Source organism: Zonotrichia leucophrys, chromosome 3 (genome assembly GCF_028769735.1).
Source record: "Zonotrichia leucophrys gambelii isolate GWCS_2022_RI chromosome 3, RI_Zleu_2.0, whole genome shotgun sequence".
Classification (NCBI taxonomy): domain Eukaryota; kingdom Metazoa; phylum Chordata; class Aves; order Passeriformes; family Passerellidae; genus Zonotrichia; species Zonotrichia leucophrys.
This window is the reverse complement of record NC_088172.1, coordinates 45,031,235-45,050,459: the sequence shown is the minus strand read 5'-3', so window position 1 is coordinate 45,050,459 and position 19,225 is coordinate 45,031,235. Positions and strand designations below refer to the sequence as shown.

At 38.6% G+C, this 19,225-nt stretch overlaps 1 protein-coding gene across 1 annotated transcript in view; it reads right to left on the bottom strand.

Annotated features, from left to right (window-relative positions):
- Positions 1–19,225, bottom strand: part of RNF217 (ring finger protein 217) — a 63,925-nt gene that overhangs the window by 10,411 nt on the left and 34,289 nt on the right. The window contains exons 3-5 of the mRNA XM_064707985.1: positions 14,884–15,048; positions 7,455–7,656; positions 1,107–1,178 (exon numbers count right to left, since the gene is read on the bottom strand). Coding sequence (XP_064564055.1) covers positions 1,107–1,178; positions 7,455–7,656; positions 14,884–15,048 — 439 coding nt within the window. The remainder of the gene's footprint in view (positions 1–1,106; positions 1,179–7,454; positions 7,657–14,883; positions 15,049–19,225) is intronic.

Here is a 19,225-nt window from a genome sequence, read left to right as displayed (position 1 = left end):
TTAGTATATAAAAAAGTGGATTTTTTTCCCTCACCATAGATTATACCAGATTGCAGACCAAAATAAGAATTACTGGCACTAAGAAGCCTTTATTGTTTGAAATTTTGGCATAAAAATGCTATTGAATAGAATAAGTATTTAAGATAAGCACTGCTCACTCTCTTCAGTGAAGATGGTTGGTCTAAATACAGAAATTACAGCAATAGTCCTTATTTGGCCAGATGTAGTCTAGAAAAGCTGTAATAGTATTTTGGTTATAGGTTGACTGGTTACTTCCAACCTTATTAATATAGCTATCCTGGTGTATTTTGGCTTTATTATATCAAAATAAAGGAGCCACACCCCAATATACCTCAGGGCTGGGCATGCACTGCAAATTCTCAGTGGAAAAAGCAGTTTGATGAAAAGCTGTGAAGCAGCATGATCCCTCAATGACATATTGCTGCCAATATAAAGAGTGGATATGCACTCACATGAGCAAAATGATACCTTGTTGTCACAGCTAATCTCTTTTCTGTGGGAAAACTCAGGCAAAGAGCAGCTTTGCTAACATATCTGTCCACATTAATGCAACCACATTTACAGAGCTTTGATACTGTAATCCAGTGAATTCAGAGTACCAGTTTTTGTGATGGAAAACAATTTGGCAGTGTTCTCACTGGATCACGTTTTGAGACTGACTCATCCCAATTTGCTGCTTTGTTCCTGTTGCATCTTCAAGCTGATGAGCTCTTGGGACTAAGCCTTAGTTCCCTAAAAATATTGTTATACACATGACTAAGATTTGAAATAGTGATTCAATGGAGTGATTATAAGGCTGGGTCCAAGTCAGTCAGCCCCCAGGATTATATTTAAATTACTCTGAACTTTCTGCTAGTTTATCTAGAGCAGTTAAAGATGTTTATTTGGAAAATTAAATAAATGGGAACAAAAATAAAGCTAGTAAGCATAAATTTAAAAACATCATTTTTTTAGAAATAAGTAATGTGCTTAATACTAAAACAGCATCTGTGAAATCTGTACTTTGTCTCCATATTTTTGAGATGTCATATAGAGAAAGTCACTGCATAATCAGGATTAGTTTCATTCACATATGTAACTCTTACCTATTACAACAGCTACGGCTCCCAGTGCCAGTCCCAGAACCAATATTAGGGGTGTAATGAGTAGTTTTCCAGCTGAAATGCAAAATTCATTAAACAGTTCAAAGAAGGTTTTACTTTTTCCTTTCCAACAATTCATAAATATTTCAATATCAGAAAATGTTTTAAGCTATTATTTTAAAATTCATATTCTTTACCTCTAAAAATAGGATTCCTATTTGTAATTTCATCCTAGAAATTCAGCCAGGAACTATCACCACACAGTCAGTTCCCTATACACATTTCTCTCTGCCCTCTTCACCCACCACAACTCTCTGAGCACAGCTTATTTCATACCATAACAGCCTGCATTTATTTCTGTTTCCATTCTGAAGTCCCTCAAGCATCGACAGGAACGTGATAGCTATAAAGCTACTATAATTTGGCTTCTCTGGAATCCTACTGCATAGCAACCAGCCTGGAGAGATGCCAAACAAACTAGCATCTTGGAAAGTTTAGGTTAGCTCAAGGTGATGAGACCATCACCTTTAAATACATTTCTGCTCTCTTTAAAAGGTTACAGTGAAGTGCTCATGTACAGCTGTGATTTAGGTCTAAGTCAACCACAGCCAAGTCTATTTTGGATCTACATTTATAAGGATATGTTGTGGCTCTCACATGAGTAGGGCAGTGATGTTGAGCAGCATACTTGCTAGAGCATAAAACCACGAACAAATAAAGCGTGTTCACATTCCTTACTTTCTGATGAGTTCATGATTTGTAGAAGTTCACACAGTGAAGGCAGGTCTTGCTGAAAATGTGAATTTGAAACCCAAGCTATCTTCCTTGCACTGCATGCTTTCAGTGGAAGAATCTCCCTGGCTCTGCTGGCTGAGCAGCTGAGTCAAAGACATCCCTTAACTGAGTTGTCTGAAAATGCAGGAGGGCAGGCATTTTTACTGATACACCAGCAGTCTGAGCAGGGTCTTGAAATTCTGCAATTCTCCAAGTTAGGTATGTGTTTGAAAGGTCACCTTTAGAATGGGAGAAAAATTGAGTTTCTTACCTCTTTCTTCCCTCCCTCAAGTCACTCATATCAGATTTCAGTAAATGGATTACTACATTTAATAATTATGTAAACCTTTCCATAACCCGAGACACTAATTTGAGCGGTCTGAAGGAAAAATGAGATATTTTGGAAATATTTACAGCAGTTAAATGAACTGGTCCTTTTCTTGCTCTGTTTTGATAGCTTTTAAATTTCATGGGAGTACAGTGGGTGGGAAACATTAATTCCTAGAAGAAAAAAATTTGGCAAATATTTGTATTACTCTAGTTGCTAGGCATCCTAATGGCATACCTTCCTGGCACTCTACTGAGCTGTGCTCTATACACAAAGAACTTGTCAAGTACATTATTCAAGTGTAGACAGAAGAATGAATGTAAAGTGATAAAAAACCTCAAGAAAGGTCCAAAAGAAATGAAATGCATTTATAAACATCATCAGTCTTCAACAATTTCAAGTTAGGCTTGTAAAAGATTAGAGGCTTACGATACAAACTCCTTACTTCATTAATAGCCGTGTAATTATAATGCTAGAAAATTATGATGTTTGGTATCAAAATTATTAAAAATTATTAAAAACTTAAATCACTGAGCTGGTGACTAAGTATACAGAAACAGAGTCTATGAGAAGGGCTAAGCTAGCCTTCAATTGGAAAACTTCTTTTCAGACACAAAGAACAGTCCCTGAGATAATTCAAGAACTTGTTCACTTATATTTGACAAACTCAGAGCTGAAATAAAGCATGAGTAGTGTCTTTCCTTCCACCCGGGAATATGACGTTATGAGTACTGAGTAGTTATTTTTTAAAATTTACCTTATAGAATAAAATTACTTCATCATCATGAGACTGTATCCTCTTTTGGTTAGCAATGCATTATTTCTAAAGACCAAATTGCAAAACAAATATTTTTCTACTTATACATCTGTCACATTCAAATCCTTAATATTTCTCTACCTTTGTAAACTAAAATTAACAAACAACACAAGGTGAACAAGGCTTGCAAATGCTGCCACCAGGAAGAGTACAAACAGCAGCAATCACTGGCAAAGCAGTGGGTATGTACTATTTGCTCCAATGGCTTCTATTTGCATATATGAAACAATTAAAAAATGCTTAGTTTTACATGTCAGAATTGAAAACTACTTTATATATCCAATTCCAGCTTGATAGACATCGTCATAGTGCAAAAGATTATGAGGGAATCATGACACACCAAGAAATGTCACTGAGACTAAGGCTGTTTGCTGCAGGCACTAAACTGTCCTGTGTCTGTTAGCTCAGAGACTGAGAGCACAGAGAGAAAATGTAATGCCTGTCTCAGAGCTGAATAAAATCTTGGGTCATTAGCCCATGTGGTCATCTCAGCAGCAGGCTATGACAGCCAGTTTGCTGTTGTCCAAAGTTAGTTTTTAAGGTTAACTTCGCAAAAAGCAATTGAAACAGAACTTTTTTACAATTGCACTCAAATTAATCGTAAACAATTTCTCTACTGGGTGGCCCAGCATGAAGATGAAGACATTTGTGGTAATACAACAACTGTATTTGCAGGTGTCTCAGAAAGGTTGCCTTATTTGTGATACAGAGAACCACAACCTTCTGCAAAATAACAAAGTATTTCAGGAAACATGAGGGAATACTTTTCCCTTGCGCAACTTTGGGTTTAGTTACAGGTTTTAGGGTAATATATCCACTGTACTGTCACAGCACAGTTTCTCTAAAAACCATGCTGGCTAAAGAAGGGAAAGAAATGTCAGAGATCAATTCTGAGGTTTTCTTCTCCCTGTGATTACTATCACCTTTACATAACAGCTGGTTGATGATGAAAATTATGTTTAAAATTATGCTACCATGAATTCTTTTCCCTTATTTTTACTGCAGAGCAGTTTGTGACTGGGCACACTTGCTCCTCAATAGAAATCATGCCAGCCTGCCTTGTGGTGATCTTTCCACACACTCCACCTAGCCAGGTTTTAGAAACAACCCCAAAACCTTCGCTCCACATGGCTACAAAATCACATTTAAAGTATTTCGTCTCCATAGCAATAAAGTAAAAAGTCATACAAAACCCCCACATATCTAGCAACACCTCACCAGCCTCCCAATAGCCAAGATAACATTCCTTTAGTTTCCACTACTTAGCTAACTAGCAGAGGCATTTTTCTACAGGAAATCCAACCTCTGTTTCTCAGTACATGTTACTAAAATGTAGAGTCTATGCTTTTAATGACATCTCTGCTACCATATCTTCTTCTGCCGACTTTCAGAACAGAACTAAAACCCAGGCTTGTGCAGTAACACCTCCCAATGATAATGCTCCTTTTTTTGCCTGATAAAGTACTTACATATTTATATTTTCAGTTCTAGCTACTGGGACCTCCCAGAGCCTGGGAGTGATCTCTAACTGGAATTCAACATTTTTGGGTTTTAAATTTGATCTTAAGTGATCAGGACTAGTAAGCTTCAGCTCAACACATAAAACACAAACAAAACTAAAAAATAAATCCAATATCATGACAAAGTAGAATCTGATGTGAGATCCATGAAAGAATGATATGAAAAGGCCCGCAAGCTATTATTATTTACTCAATTTCATGATAACAAAACTAGCCAATGAAATTATCAGGAATCAATGAAAAAACCCCAGGACTTTCTCCACCTGACACAATGTGAAATCCTAGAGGCTCTACCAGAAATGTTGTAGAAGGCAAAATTTAAGAACTGTTAAAACTAGCGAAGGATCCATCCACCCACTGAGGGTTACAAAGCAAAAGTTCAGATACAAACCTTAACTAAGAAAACGTCTAAAGCAATGATTACTGGAAACAAACAGAGAGTGAGATCTTATTTCTAATTGACCACTGCTGAGGACAGACTCATTAGGCAGGCCTCTATACAAGCCCAATTAACAGCCACAGATTGATTCTGTTGAATTGTGCTTTACAAAGAGGGATGATCCTAGCAAATTTCCAGCATTGAAAATGGCACAATCCACAAACTGTATGTCAGTTTGGTATTGCACCGTCTTCAAAAGGTCAGGAGGTACAATCTTACCAATATAACACATTTTTAAAAATCAATGTGAAAACCCACACGTACACTGGTGTGGAAAAGAGTACAAAAACCTAGACTGGCTCACACATACAAGTCACAGCCAAAATCTACTGCAATGGAGAAGAGCTGTGAGCTCAATTCCTGAATTCAAATTAGATGCAAATTTCTGAAGATTTTATTTTTTTATTTTCATGTATGAGTTCTGTTGGGTCTCTGGAGTATTTTGGTAGTTATTCATAAAGTGTACCAGGATTAATATTCAAATCTAGAGCTGTAGAAATGACAGAGATTTAAGGTCATAAGTACCAATGAAGAATTTGCTGAATTCTTGTCAGCTTGAGTGTAAAGAAGCTATTGTAAAAATGTAGGCACTTGCTACCATGTGCTGACAGATTCAGGTACCTTTGTTCAGATGATGACCATTCTTCTGAGAAATCACATCATATGACAGAAGGAGTTTTGGAGAGAAATTTTTAACAGAAAACCCTATGAGAAATGTAATCTGAGGCTTTGAGCTTTGCTAATCTTTCTTGGTTTATTATTTAATGCAAACCACAAGTACACTGGCAAATAGGAGATGAAAATAAAAGTATCTTATACTTATCTGTGTGATCCTGTAAATATGAGCATGCACATATTTACCATGGAGCTTTAATAACCAAGACCAGGCTGAATAGGGCTCTGAGCAACCTGATTTAGTTGAAGATGCCCCTGCTCATTGCAGGTGGCCTTTAAAGGTCCCTCTCAGCCCAAACTAATCTATGATTCTAATAAGATTACCCATAATTCTGCATGTGAGCAGCACTGACTTGGTAATGTTTCTGAGTACAATCTATTGCTACAGCAGACTAATTATAGCAAAATAACAAGATTTAAAAAAAGCTTAAATTGTTTTCCATTGTGGCTATTATGGAAAGCTGCTCTGAAATCCTACTGAGTGCTTTGAAACAGTTCTCCAAGTTTAAGCCTAAATTTTTAATGAACAAAATATTCATGTGCCCTAATGCCAGCACTGTCTTTCACCTGGACTAGATCTTCTGGTGTGTTGCAATTCATCTCTACAAAATGTTTCAGAGTAGGCACCTCCAATCATTTTTAAATCACTTCTCTCAAAGTTTGTTACCAAAGCCTTGCAAGCTACTAAGGTCAAACTAATGGGCTTGGATGCCATATTGCCACTTTTTAAAAACAAACATTCCAGGTTTGTAAATCCCTCACAATGCAGAGCAGCAAGGCTGGCGTTTTCATTACCAGGTCTATGAGTTTGTGTCAATTCTTATGTTGCTCTGAAAACCACCTAGTTTTCTTACTGGAACATGTCTGGCTCAGAAGTAATGCTTTCACCTCAAGTTTGCTTTTCCCCACCTGTTCTGTCTCTTGCCTTTACCTCTACAATCAAACTCAAAGCATTTCCTCATTCTAGGTGAACTACACATCATCTCCAAATTTTAAGCATTAATTCAAAGTATGGAAAGTTCTATTTTCCTTGACAGTACCCTGTTTTTGGCAGTTAATACATCTATTTCTTGTAACATTATAGGTCGCCTTACATGCTGTAAACTCACTACAATGACTGAACTTCACATATATAAAAGACAACACATATGAGTCTACTTTATTATCTTGTGCTTCTAAAGGTTGAAACATATCTATCTGGCTCAAAAGCATATTATGAGTGCCTTTTGGTTTAATAAAAAGACATTTTCAGCCTCATACTTTTGTGAGCAAAATTAATGTATTTAAGTTGTATTTTGTTTCAAGCTGATTTTATCTGAACTAAAGCTAACAGTTAAAACAGCGTCCTCCTATTTATATGGGAAAACCCTGAGTTTTGCTACTAAGATCAGATTCAAATCCAAAGAGCACTTTATTCAAACAGACTTACCAAGGTTAATTTAAATAAGCCATTTCTCCAATGAGAAATGACCCATTTCTCCAATATACTTTGAGACTAATGAACACAGCCAGAGACGTGCATATTGACAGCACTTTTACAGTTTGCTTATGTATTATAAAAAGCAATTAGAAAACAAGCTATCAGAAGAGGACACAATACTTAATCATACACAGTCCATCTAAAAAGGGCAGGTAAGTACCATACATTTAAATATAATTAATAAGCCACCTTTTCAATAACTGAAAAGCAAGTTGTACATCCAACCCTTTAAACCACTAGTTTTAATTTAACTCTAATTGCCCTATCCCCCCATCCCTTCACTGCGCAGCTCTCCACAAGGAGCACTAATGAACTCACCACAGACAGAGCCTCGCACTAATCTCCTCAGATGTGGTCTCTCGGGGAGGTAGCGGTATTTGCATCCAAAGATACTGAGGTTTGACGTGTGGTCTCCAAAGAAGCGCAGCTGGCGGTATCTCTCCCCACAACGGTAACAGAAATTAGTGTTACACTGTGAGCAGGTCATGTGGTCACACCCTTCAGTTCTCTGGATGTGGATCTGGATGAGCAGAAGGAAAGAAGAAATATTATTTTTTCCCCCTTCCTAAGCACAGGAAAGCAGGTGCTTCATGTGGAAGCGAACAGGAGGAAGAGGAACCTGGGGCATTTCATGTGCCAGATGAAAAGAAGCTGCAAGCACCCCCCTGCAAAGTCAGTATTTGCATTAATTAATACTGCAGCTGGCTTAAGACAAGAATGGTTTTCTGAGGCACGTTTCAGAGCATTAAATGTGAGTTCTATTGTTGCCAGATTCCCACTTCCTACGTAATCCTCCTTTTTTGTTTAAATGCTCTTCAGAGCAGATGAGAATTCCTGCCCTTATTGAAAGTTTGGTTTTATTGCTGAAGTAGATATGTTAGCACCAAACTTTATTAAAAATAAAACAACACAGTGAATATAGTGATGAACTCTGTTTGACCCCTCCCCATATAGGTTTCCCTCTTAGGCCACCTGTGGCTCCACTCCCTTTTCCATCACAAATTGATCTGGCATTTTGTAATAAACACCAGAAAGACACTGCTGTTACAGTACATGATTTGAGAAGTATGGATGCCTTCTCCTTCTTAAAAAAACAAACAAAAAAAATTTCCACAAACTATATGTGGAATAAAAACTTACACCAAGTTATAACGATACCCATAGCACAGCATGAAACAGGGCTGCCCTAGTTCTACAGCCATTTTCCTACTGATTGCCTGCTAAATAGCTCTCCATCCTGCATTCCAAGACCACGTTCCACAGTGGAATTGTAGATAGCCTAATAATTGAGGTTGAAAGTGCTGCTCAGGAGTCATCTATTTTAACCCCCAACTCCAAGCTGGGATATCTCCAGAGAGATCACATTGCTCCAGATCTCATCCCATTAAATTTAAAAAATTTCCAAGCATGGGTATGTCACAGCCTCTTTCAGCAATCTACATCATGCTTCACCATCCTCCCTGGAATACTTTTTTCCATTACATCCAATTTGAATTTCACCTGTTGAAACTTGCAACAGATGCATCAATGCCTCCTATACTTACCTTCGTGTATTTTTTTGCAGGGAAGTACAGGCAAAGACATGGCATGACTGCCCAGTGGCTCTGCAAGCACCAGAGACACTGAAAGCTCAGTGAGCTCCAGAGAGGCTCGTGACTCCTGAGGTATCCGACATTCTTGGGAGGGTCAATTTGTTCTTTGGTGCTGATCAGGGGTGATCTGGGCTCTCACCTTGCTCATCCAAACATCTACTGAAACTTACTTATACAAACAGAGTGCAAGTGATACTTTCCACCTGCAACACTCATGGTAAAAGAGTCACAAGGGTAACAGTAGCTCCAGGTACCCCTGCCAGCCTCCCTGTGCCACAGCAGTGATCTCAGGATTTGCTTTTCTATACTTTCAAACGCTGCTTTTATACAAAAGAAGGGAAAATGTTCACAAAAGAGAGAACTGAGCTATTAAAAAAATAAGTTTTCTAGTGAGCAAATATTCTAGTACACCTAAAATTTTTCAGACCAAGCAATCATCTCCCTTTACCCCAAGGAATTCTGCTGTATTACAGGTGTCCTGTTTTGAAGAAGCATCTGAAAAAACACCATTGCTGATGAGCTTTATAAGCCACTTGACTTCAAAACTTTCACAGTTAAGCACTGACAGCAGACAAAGCAGAAAGAGAATTCTACCCAATACTGCATCAACTTAAGCATAACTTAAGAAGAGATACACTTTTTTTTTTCCTTAAAGGGACATTACATTGCCAGTTCAAATTCTTACTTCTCAGGTTTACATGTGAAAAAAGATGTTGACTCCAGTTCTGGAGTTACTGCAATTCCTCAGATTAACATGAACTGAAACAAAGGTATTTTAATACTGACTTAAAGTATCTTGACAAATTAACTTTAAAATTTAATTCAAATTAAATTTTCAGGGGACCAACTCAAACAGCAACTATAGAGACTTTTGTAATTTAAAGGGTAATTTTCCCCATCTGCTAATTCTATCTTAAAAATGTAAATGGGGGAACTAGATTTTGTGACTAATGAGAATTAACTGGTTGCTTTATTTCATTTTGAATAAAGACTGTTTAATTCTCCTCCCTCTTCTCCAATTTACCAACCCAATTAAGTTATCATTCATCCTCACTGTGATTCTATAGAATCATGGAACCTATAAAAATCCTAGATGCAAACCAAAATTACTTCACATTCCAAAAATAAGGTAATTTTTATTGGCAGTAAGAACTTAATGGAGATGCTAGCAATAGCCTTTTATGTTCTACCATTCATATCAGAAATATCCACCTCTTAGAAACTGCCTGCCATCCTTCTACCCATGCTTTCCTAGAATCCTCCCAGCTCCACTTAGTCGTGCACTGCTCCTGAATCATTTGTCCATCTACTTGGTCCTGCCCGAAATTCTCCAGACATATTGTCCTCTTGAAACATGAAAGAAGTTGATAAGGATTTATTATCTCACAGACAAATACTGCAACTACATGTACTTCATATTTGCTTCTTCAAAAAGCAAACTATAAAAATATTTTAGTCAATACTCATCTGCACATGCAACTGTCTTCAAATGCTGCTAATCTGGAACAACCAGCTGTACTTGCCTATACCTTTTTATTGCCAAAAAAAGGTGTAGGCAAGTACAGTGAGTAAAGACTTGATTAGAAAAAACAAAGCAAAAAGCCCCACGAACCTCAGATGCAGAGCTTGAACTCCCTATCACATACTTGCAGACTGACAATGCCAGGTGAACTCTGGATCATTTGGTCAGGCTGCTTTCAAGCCTAAGACATGACATCCCACCAGATCAACTTCACCTCCGGTTCACACGGGCATGCCTCTGCACCCTCTGGATAATCCAGTGACAGGGATGGATTACAAACCCATAGGTTGGCAAAGCCATGGCCGATGGCTCGGGTATCCGAGTGCTCCTGCCCCACTGGCAGCACCACGGCACAGGAGGCAGCCGGGGAACGTGTGGGGCTGGGAATGCCGCTGGCTGTGGGAAGCTGCAGCCGTGCAGGGCCTGGTGCAGTGTGACTGCAGGCTGCCCTGCAGCCTGGCCACTGCAAGCCCAGCTTCTGCCTCCATGCCCTCAGTCAAAGCTACAGGCTTCACCCTGCCCCCACGGCCTGCTCAAAACCAAACACGTACACTCACCTTACAGGGGAAGGGGAGCCATTCAGAAACCCAGGGATGGCTTCCAGAATAACAGGGGTGGAAACTACACACCAGGGGCAAACACATCAGTTGTCTACTTAAGACTCTGAACTGGAAGTAGCACAGTGGCTATTTCAGACCCTCATTTTACCCCCTCTGCATGTTACATGCCCTCTCAAAGAGATCTTCTAGGGAAATCACTGCCAAGAGCTCTGAGGATGAGTGGCCATGTCTCCTCCACCTCTGAAGAAAACCTGCACAGCTTTATCACTTTCTATACAAATAAGGACTCTCCTCCCTCCAGAAGTTGAGAATAAATTTGCAGAGTGCTTCTAAAAACTATGCCCTGAATTGTTTGGAAACGCTTATATGAGTCAGAAAGATAAGAAGCACGCACTCCTTTATTTGCATTGACATGCTTGTTCTTAAATTTCCACTGCTGTTCAAAGCCTTCTAAGCCAGAGCTGCTATGTGGTGTTTCCTCAGATAGTGCTGCTTTTGAAATCTGTGGTAAGATAACACCAACATGGAGTATTTCCTTGGTTTGCTGTACTGTAAAAACACTTGTGCAAACAAAAACATTTTGTTGCAAACGTACTAAGAAATGGTAAAAAATAACCCCTTAAAACAGTACTGGAGAAAGACAAAAAATATTATAAATTTTGGCAAACAACATCCAATAACGTAGCAAATGTGCACTTATTAGCCAACTTACTCTAGAACAAGACCGGCCCTTTTTGGACAAATCTTATTGAGAAAAATGGTCTACACTGACTCTCAAAATAGCGTATAGTAAATTTGGAGAAGGCTGTAATAAAAAAAAAAAAAGTCAAAATAAATTTAAGATGCAGCTAAAAAAAGTAGCATTTTTTCCATATTTCCATACAGACACACAGTCACAACATCAATCTACAAATAAACATTTGGACTGTGTGTGACATTTTTATTATCTTATGTAAACACATCTTGGAGAGACCAGGTAAATATAAGCCATTCCTATTAGATGTGCTAAAAGCTGTATCCTACTACAGGAAAAAGTAATCAAGTTTAAGCTTATCTAACAGTCCCTGCTATACTGACATTACAAAGGATTATGTTCTTGCAAATCACTTACCCAAACCACTGAAATACTCATATTTGCCTGAGGATCTGCCTCTGTATGCACATACCCCCAAGTGTGTTTTGATTTTCTCACCTGCATGCCCAGAGAAGATAATGCATTTGATTTCTCCATGGTACAGCTAAAAGGAGTCAGTGTGTGTATGTATCTGGAGGTATAAATAATTATCTCCAGAAGCTATCTGCAAAATATGGTCACAGTTAACACTGTCATCAGTAACACACTTTGGAAGCTACCAGTAATTTTACACATTACTTGAGTAAAGAAACTACCTCTACTTAAGTTTCTACCTTAAATTTCCATTAATTTCAGTTTTAGTGTAGACATGAAATGCTAGTATCCTTAGACACAATTTAACATTGACTTTCCCTCAACCTGTTTGCCAATTTTGGCTGCTGCAAATTTTCAACCACAATATGAAAGAGATTAAAAATAAAGTATGTTTTCACCAGAAACATGGCCTCTGTGGACCTAGAACATAGATAAATCAAATAGTGTGTTACAAATTATTTTCTTTGTCACTCTTTATTTTATTTGGAAATAAGATTCTCATCTAATTCAATGTGATTTTATAAACAGGTTTTGGAGGGAGGGAGGGATGGGAGAGAGAGGCAGAGAAGTATTAGATGTAATCCCCCTGACTTCAAATGCTAACTGTCAGAATGCTTATCCCTATGTGCCCAAACACTTGCTAAAGATTTGATGAAGAATACTGCTTAAGGTGTATTTTTTAAACTATCCAAAGATGTATTTTTTGAACTAACTGCCAGCTAAGTGTTACTTTTGATTACTTGCAGGTCACAGATTTGATTTAAAGATAAACAGTATGTTGAGAAACATTCTGGACATTGTAGGGAGGAAGAACGTTTTTTCTGAAGAAGAAAGTATCAAGAAGTGAGGTAGCAACACAGTTTAATAAAAGGTTGAATTCCTTCTTCAGTATTCACTTACAGTGCCACATTACCAGGAAGGACTTAACATAAGTTCTTTTTCTGTGCTAGTTTCATAAGTTTCCATACTGCCTCCCACCATGTAGGAGGTTTTATTTTCCTTTGATTAAGAAAAGAAACCTCAAGTATTTATTAAATTAGCAGCCAAACTCATGCAACTTCATGCTTCAGAATTAGTAACAAGCCATGTAAGTTTAAAGTGTCCAACCTTTTCTTTTGAAGATGGTGAAAAGAGTTGAATATTTAAACACAACATTTTAAATTTTAACTTATTCATGCTGAATGTTAGACTTAGCAGTTTTGGTTCCTTTTTCTTTCCAGCTATCAGCTACCACTCCTGGTTTTCCACATTAACTTTTTTTTGCTTGGTCCACTTTCTTAATCTTTTGGACAATTTACTTAAGTTACATCATTCCCATTGTCATAAAATCTGACACAAGTTAAACAATTAAAATCAAAACAGACACTTCTTCCCACTCTGAAAGGAATGAAGTATTTTACTTTAAGACTTCCCAGAAAGTGAACATTTTTGGAACTCACTCAAATCTATGAACTCTTACCGAAAAGCAAGCTGCAAAAACGGTTAAAAGGTCACACGTGTGCAGGAGGAAGGGTAAACAACCAGCTGCTGATTTCAGAGCTTTACAATTTTGCTCAGTGTTTTGAAATCTTTCAATTTCAAGCTATAGCATCACAGGCATTTCTTTCTTAAAGACCAAAATATGATACTTAGTAAATTGATGAGGATTTTCTTATTTTCACAGTGTAAGCCTCAAAGTGTTACATATACTTTGTATGCTTATAAGTAAATCTTATAAGTAAAAATTCAATATTAATTTTCTATGAAACAGTCCAGCTTTGACTTACTCTGTTGGTAGCTGTGAAAAAAACTGAACAAATTTAAGAGTGGCCTTCATTAAGGGCAACTGGGGCAGGCACGTGCAGGGCTGTTGCATCTCCTCTGAGTAGTGGGAAATACTTCTCATCTCTGAAGGGATCGACGACATTTTTAGGGTGTGCAACAGCATTTCAGTGTTGAAAATTAATAATGAGAAAGACTTAAGAGAAGCATCCACATTGGAATGAGAAACACTTCTGAGATCATCAACTCCAACCTCCAACCACCACCTTGTCATCTGATCATGGCTCTGTCACATCCAGTAATTTCTTGAACACCTCCAGGGCTAGTGACTCCATCATCTCCCTGACAGCCCATTCCAATGTTTAACAACTCCTCCTGCAAGGAAATTCCTCCTGATGTGCAGTCTGAGCCTCCCCTGCAGTTTGATGCTATGCCCTCCTGTCCTGTCACTGGCTGCCTGGGAGAAGAGGCCAAGTCCCACCTCCCTACCCTCTCCTTTCAGGTGGTTGTAGAGAATGATGAGGTTAAAAAAGAGGCTCAGGGGGACCTCACCTCACAGGACTTGTGCTCCAGACCCTTCACCAGCTCTGTTGCCCTTCTCTGGACTCACTCCAGAATCTCCAATGCCCTTTTTGAAGTGAAGGACCCAGAACTGGACACAGCACTTGAAGTGTGGCCTGTGAAGCTTGCGAAGTAGTAACATTTGATCCTACAAAACTTACAGTTTTGCCAAGTCTTAGTTTCTTTTAGTTAACTTATTGACAGAGTATTTCCAGCCATACTCAGACACTGAATACACTCAGACTCTCTGGAAAACCTGACAAAGGCACTGAATTTCCCTAAAGCTTTCCATTTCTTTAAAGCTTTATTTTAGGATTAATTTATTTTGTAATTAATTGACCCAAAGATTTCTACAATTCATCAAAACCCCCTCTTAATAATTTCCATAATGTTTCTTTACATGCAGACACTCTGCAGAATCAGTGCAGGAACCAGCAAAATAATCTGACCTGTTTTTCTCAATGGGTCATAAGCAAGTGTAAATTTCATTTCCAATGCTGAGCAGAAACTGCAAGTATTTATTTTAAATGTATATTTGAACAGTTTGAAGCCACTACCTGCAAGCCAAAGGAGAGCAGCTCACCTTGCATTTTGGACACTTCTGGGCATTCCTCTGCCCGTGTTCGATTTCGTTGGCCCAGTGACGTAACAGCTTGTCTCCTTTCTTGTATTCTTTGCAGTTAACGCCTTCATGCCAGGGAGAGTGGCACTTGAAACACCAGACAAATTGGCAAGATGGACACTGGATCTGTATAAATGAGAAAACACCACATGTTTGCAAGCTGGGTGCTGATACAACTAGAAAGCCTGTTTTAAAACCACTGCTCCTCAATTACAAGAGCAGCTGTCCAGCAAAGACCTAACATCTTTTGGAGGCTCTGTTTTAAAAAGACAAGAAATTGTGGAAGCTAGCTTGTTCTTTTCCTTTTCAAAAAAGAGAAAACACAAAAGTAATTGCTAAAGCTGGGAAAGGCCTCAATCGAATGAAGTGCAAGCAGCTTGGCTTAATCACAGGCACTACTTCCTAAAGTGATTGCATAGATCAACAGACAAAGGGCAGAATCCAGAAACCTTACTCAATTGCCTCCAATACATTTGTGAGAACACCTGGAAATTAGCTTGACAGTTTTCAGTGCAGTGGATCTGTCCTTCTCTAGGAACAGACTGCACTGCCAAAGCTATCACAGAAAGCACTTGGTTTTCTGAAGAGGTGCTACAGAGCTTGGCTTCATATGGGTTCTGAAGCTTTTATTAGAAATGGTCCTGGGAAAAGGAGTCATGAGCGAGGCTCTCATCCAAGAGCCACAACTACCAACGGGAAGTCAGGCACCTCCTTTTGCTCTTGATTGCGTCAAGGCAAGCTGAGCCTGTGCCAAACAGCCCACTTACTACAGACCACACCTAATGGCAGAACCCACAAGCCATACTCAAACTAAGAAAGGATCTATTCTTTCCGCTCCCTCAGTTTTAAATCATTGTGTCAAACAGGTACCATCGTCATCACGTCTTCTTCCACAGCCTTATTATTTTTTCACGAAAAGCCAAGGCAGCTGCTGTGTTTGCAGGAGTAATAAACAGAGGCACATTGCAGCTGCTGATATGACAAAAGACAGGCCTCCAACCTGGATCAGACTAAGGACAGCACGAACCAGAAGACACCTTAAGACTCAGGCACATCCAGGCTCCTGCAACATGTTCACTTTGTTCAGCAGCAAAACATCTCAGGCTCAAGCGACTGCTGAGCCCTGTCCACCACCTCCAGCTGCAGTCCACGTTTGGCACTGCCCTGGTTTTGTACCCAGCTGATGAATGGGACTGAGGAATTCAACCAGACCAGCCAAACCAAGCAGTTTTGGTTATATCTGTGTCCAGACTTGGTTCACCACCAAACCACAGAAACATTTGTGCTGACCATGTATGGATGGGGGTGCTTCTCAGGAAACTTCATCCCAGAGTGCAGTCACATGTCCTCAAAACATATTTCTCAAGTTCTCACTCCCACCAGCTGCTGTGCCCTCCTGTTGAGTCCTGACAACTGGTGTTATGCTTCCTTGACTACAATTAAGAGTCCAAAGTAGGTGCTCTGATCACCCTTACATATTTTGCTGCGGATAGCCAAAATTGTTTACACATGCAATCACTACATCTTGTTTAAAGAGAAACAACACATTAGGACTGAAACATGTGGATTACAAACATTGTTAGTTTTTACCTGAAAACTCATCCAAGGCCATTATGAAGTATTAAACAAAAGCAACAAAAAGCACAAATTCTCAAAATCTAATGAACCAGTGGCCAATATGCTGAATCAACAAAAATACATGAACTTGCATCTCAGCTTCCCATATGAATTCTCCTAATAAACCAGCATAGCAAAAAGGAAATTTGCTGCTCTGAGGAACCTAAAGAATCATACATTTATATTTCTACAAACCAAACTAACACAGAGCACTGCTAAATGTTTACACAACACATTAAAATCTAATATGCACAAGAAAGTAATCTAACCTATCCTACCTAACCCCTATCTCTCTTTCTTTTTTCCTTTTTGTCCCCCACTCCCTCCCTGCATTGAATTTATGTCTTTCAACAACACAAGTCAGCGTCCTACTGCTGGGAAGACAGATTATAGCAAGCATCATATTGAAGGGCTCAGTATTTGTTATGCCTCAGCCAAAGATGGAGCTTGTAGCCACAAGTCAATGTTCTAAAACCTGAAAACTTTTATCAGTTGCAGTGTTCAGACATTTGAGAGATAACATAGTTGTTAACAAGTACAAACCCAAATCAACAAGGTCAGGAAGTTAAAGCTGCTTCCGTAAAAAAAAAAGCAACATAATTTGAACCACAAGTTCTGTGGGTTGTTTTTTTTTTTTTTTTGTTTGCTTTTTGATGAATATGTGACTAATTAATTGCATACTCTATCTTTCTATTATAGCATGTGTATAAGCAAAAGCAACGCAGCAGCCACCAGGATATGTATTTAAACTTACACACGCACACTGACATCAGGTGTTTCCAAATACATTAATCAGAAAGTACTGAAATACAGGATGAGGCTGTAACCACAGGAACTCAAAATAACATTTCTTACCACAAATGGCCCTAACTGAACTAGTAAGAACTCTATGTTTCATTACCAGTTTCCTCTTCCACCTGTCACCCTGACAGCACCTTCCTCAAAACTGAAGCTGTAAATAGTTTTTATATTTTGAATGGGCTATTTCACTTCTCTGTGGGTTCAATGCTTCCTGAGCATAACTGAAGCACAGAGAAAACTACGTACCTTAAGTACTTATGAATCTTATTTTTCTTGGAACTAGTAGCTGCAAAAAAAAAACCAAACAAAACCACCCTGAAACCATTCAAACTTGGATGCAACGTGATGCCCCCCTGCGCTTAAGAAACAATCAGAACAGTGCAATTAAAGCAGTCTTTCACGTTCTTATTCCACTTTTTCTCTGCTTTCCTGAAAGAAAGTCAAATGTTATTTGATTCATGCTTCAGTACTTACACATGAAATCACCATAGCAAGGACACAGAAAAGCTATCTACATATGATTTTAAACCAGTAAAATATATTATAGTCCAGCAATACAGACAAACTATATCTGCAAAACAAAACATTAACCTTGTGTTTTCTCAAATATGTTTTTTCTCACACAAACATTTTCCCACTTATTTTATGATTTCTATTTCTGTTGATTAAAATTGAGAGAATGGATATATACACAAAACTTCTATGCCACCTGGAGATCAGCCTCCCTTGAAATAGAAAAGATTACACAATTTTGTGTTCTAACTCTCTTGGTTCTTAGCTTTCTGAAACACTTATCTTTGAGGCTAACATCTTCCATTTTCTTAGCAAGCCTCTTTACTGCAAGCTACTTTATCTAACAGTTTACTCGCCTCACAGGAAAAGACTTTTCAAAACTGATACATAATTTCAACACAAAACAGAACTGACCTGATGACAGCAAAACTGACTGCTCATAAAAGTATCCCTATAACCTGAAGGTACAAAAAGCTTAGTGGGATTTTCTGCTGCTTGATGGAACAGTAGTTATATAACAGGATGGCCAAATTAATCATGCAATTAACTGATTACATGAATTACAGTCTCTAGCTGCAGTCACTGTCACTTTATTTGAAAACAAATATGAGCTCCAGCCAAAACATCTTCCTTCTCCTCATCATCAACCCATCCCCTCTCTTGAAACAGCTGAAAATAATTAACAACAAAACAAACAAATTTTGTACCCCATTAGGGCTCATCTTTGATCCAGCTCCCAGTGTGACACTAAAACATCACCATAAGCAAAAGCAGGAATGAACTGCTGAGAGAAAGAGGGAGAGCACAGCAAAATCACCACACCTGCAGCAGCTGAGGCTCAAGGCAGACTGATGTGATGTATAGCCATGAAGATATCTGCCACTTAAAGACAAAATCTGATTCAAAAGCAGGGAGCTAACAGATCAAAGCATCTGAACAAATTCCTGCTATTTCTAGAACAAGTTTCAGAAACTCTTTAGTAGTTAAAAAAAAGACAGTTTGTGTAACAACCGCATTGAAAAAATATTTACATTTGCAAACCCAAGCACTCAAGTCCTCCTTTTATGTGATGTGTATCTCTTGACAGAAGTGAACAAGAAAACCTCATGATGAATCTCACAGAGCAGAGAGAATTGCTTCTCCGTGGCAAGTCAAAAAACTAACTCTAACAAGCAAGAGCCAGAGCTTCCTCACAGAACAAGTCTTCTTACTCACTCTTGTGAAACCTTTACCTGTTCCATGCCCAATGGAACAGGTAAAGCAGCAATTTTTTAATTTTTGCCCATTTCCATTGCTCTTTTGCATAACAGCTCTGAACAAAGGTTTGTTAGGGTCTTGTCTGCAACCACCTTACACTCAATTCAGAACATAT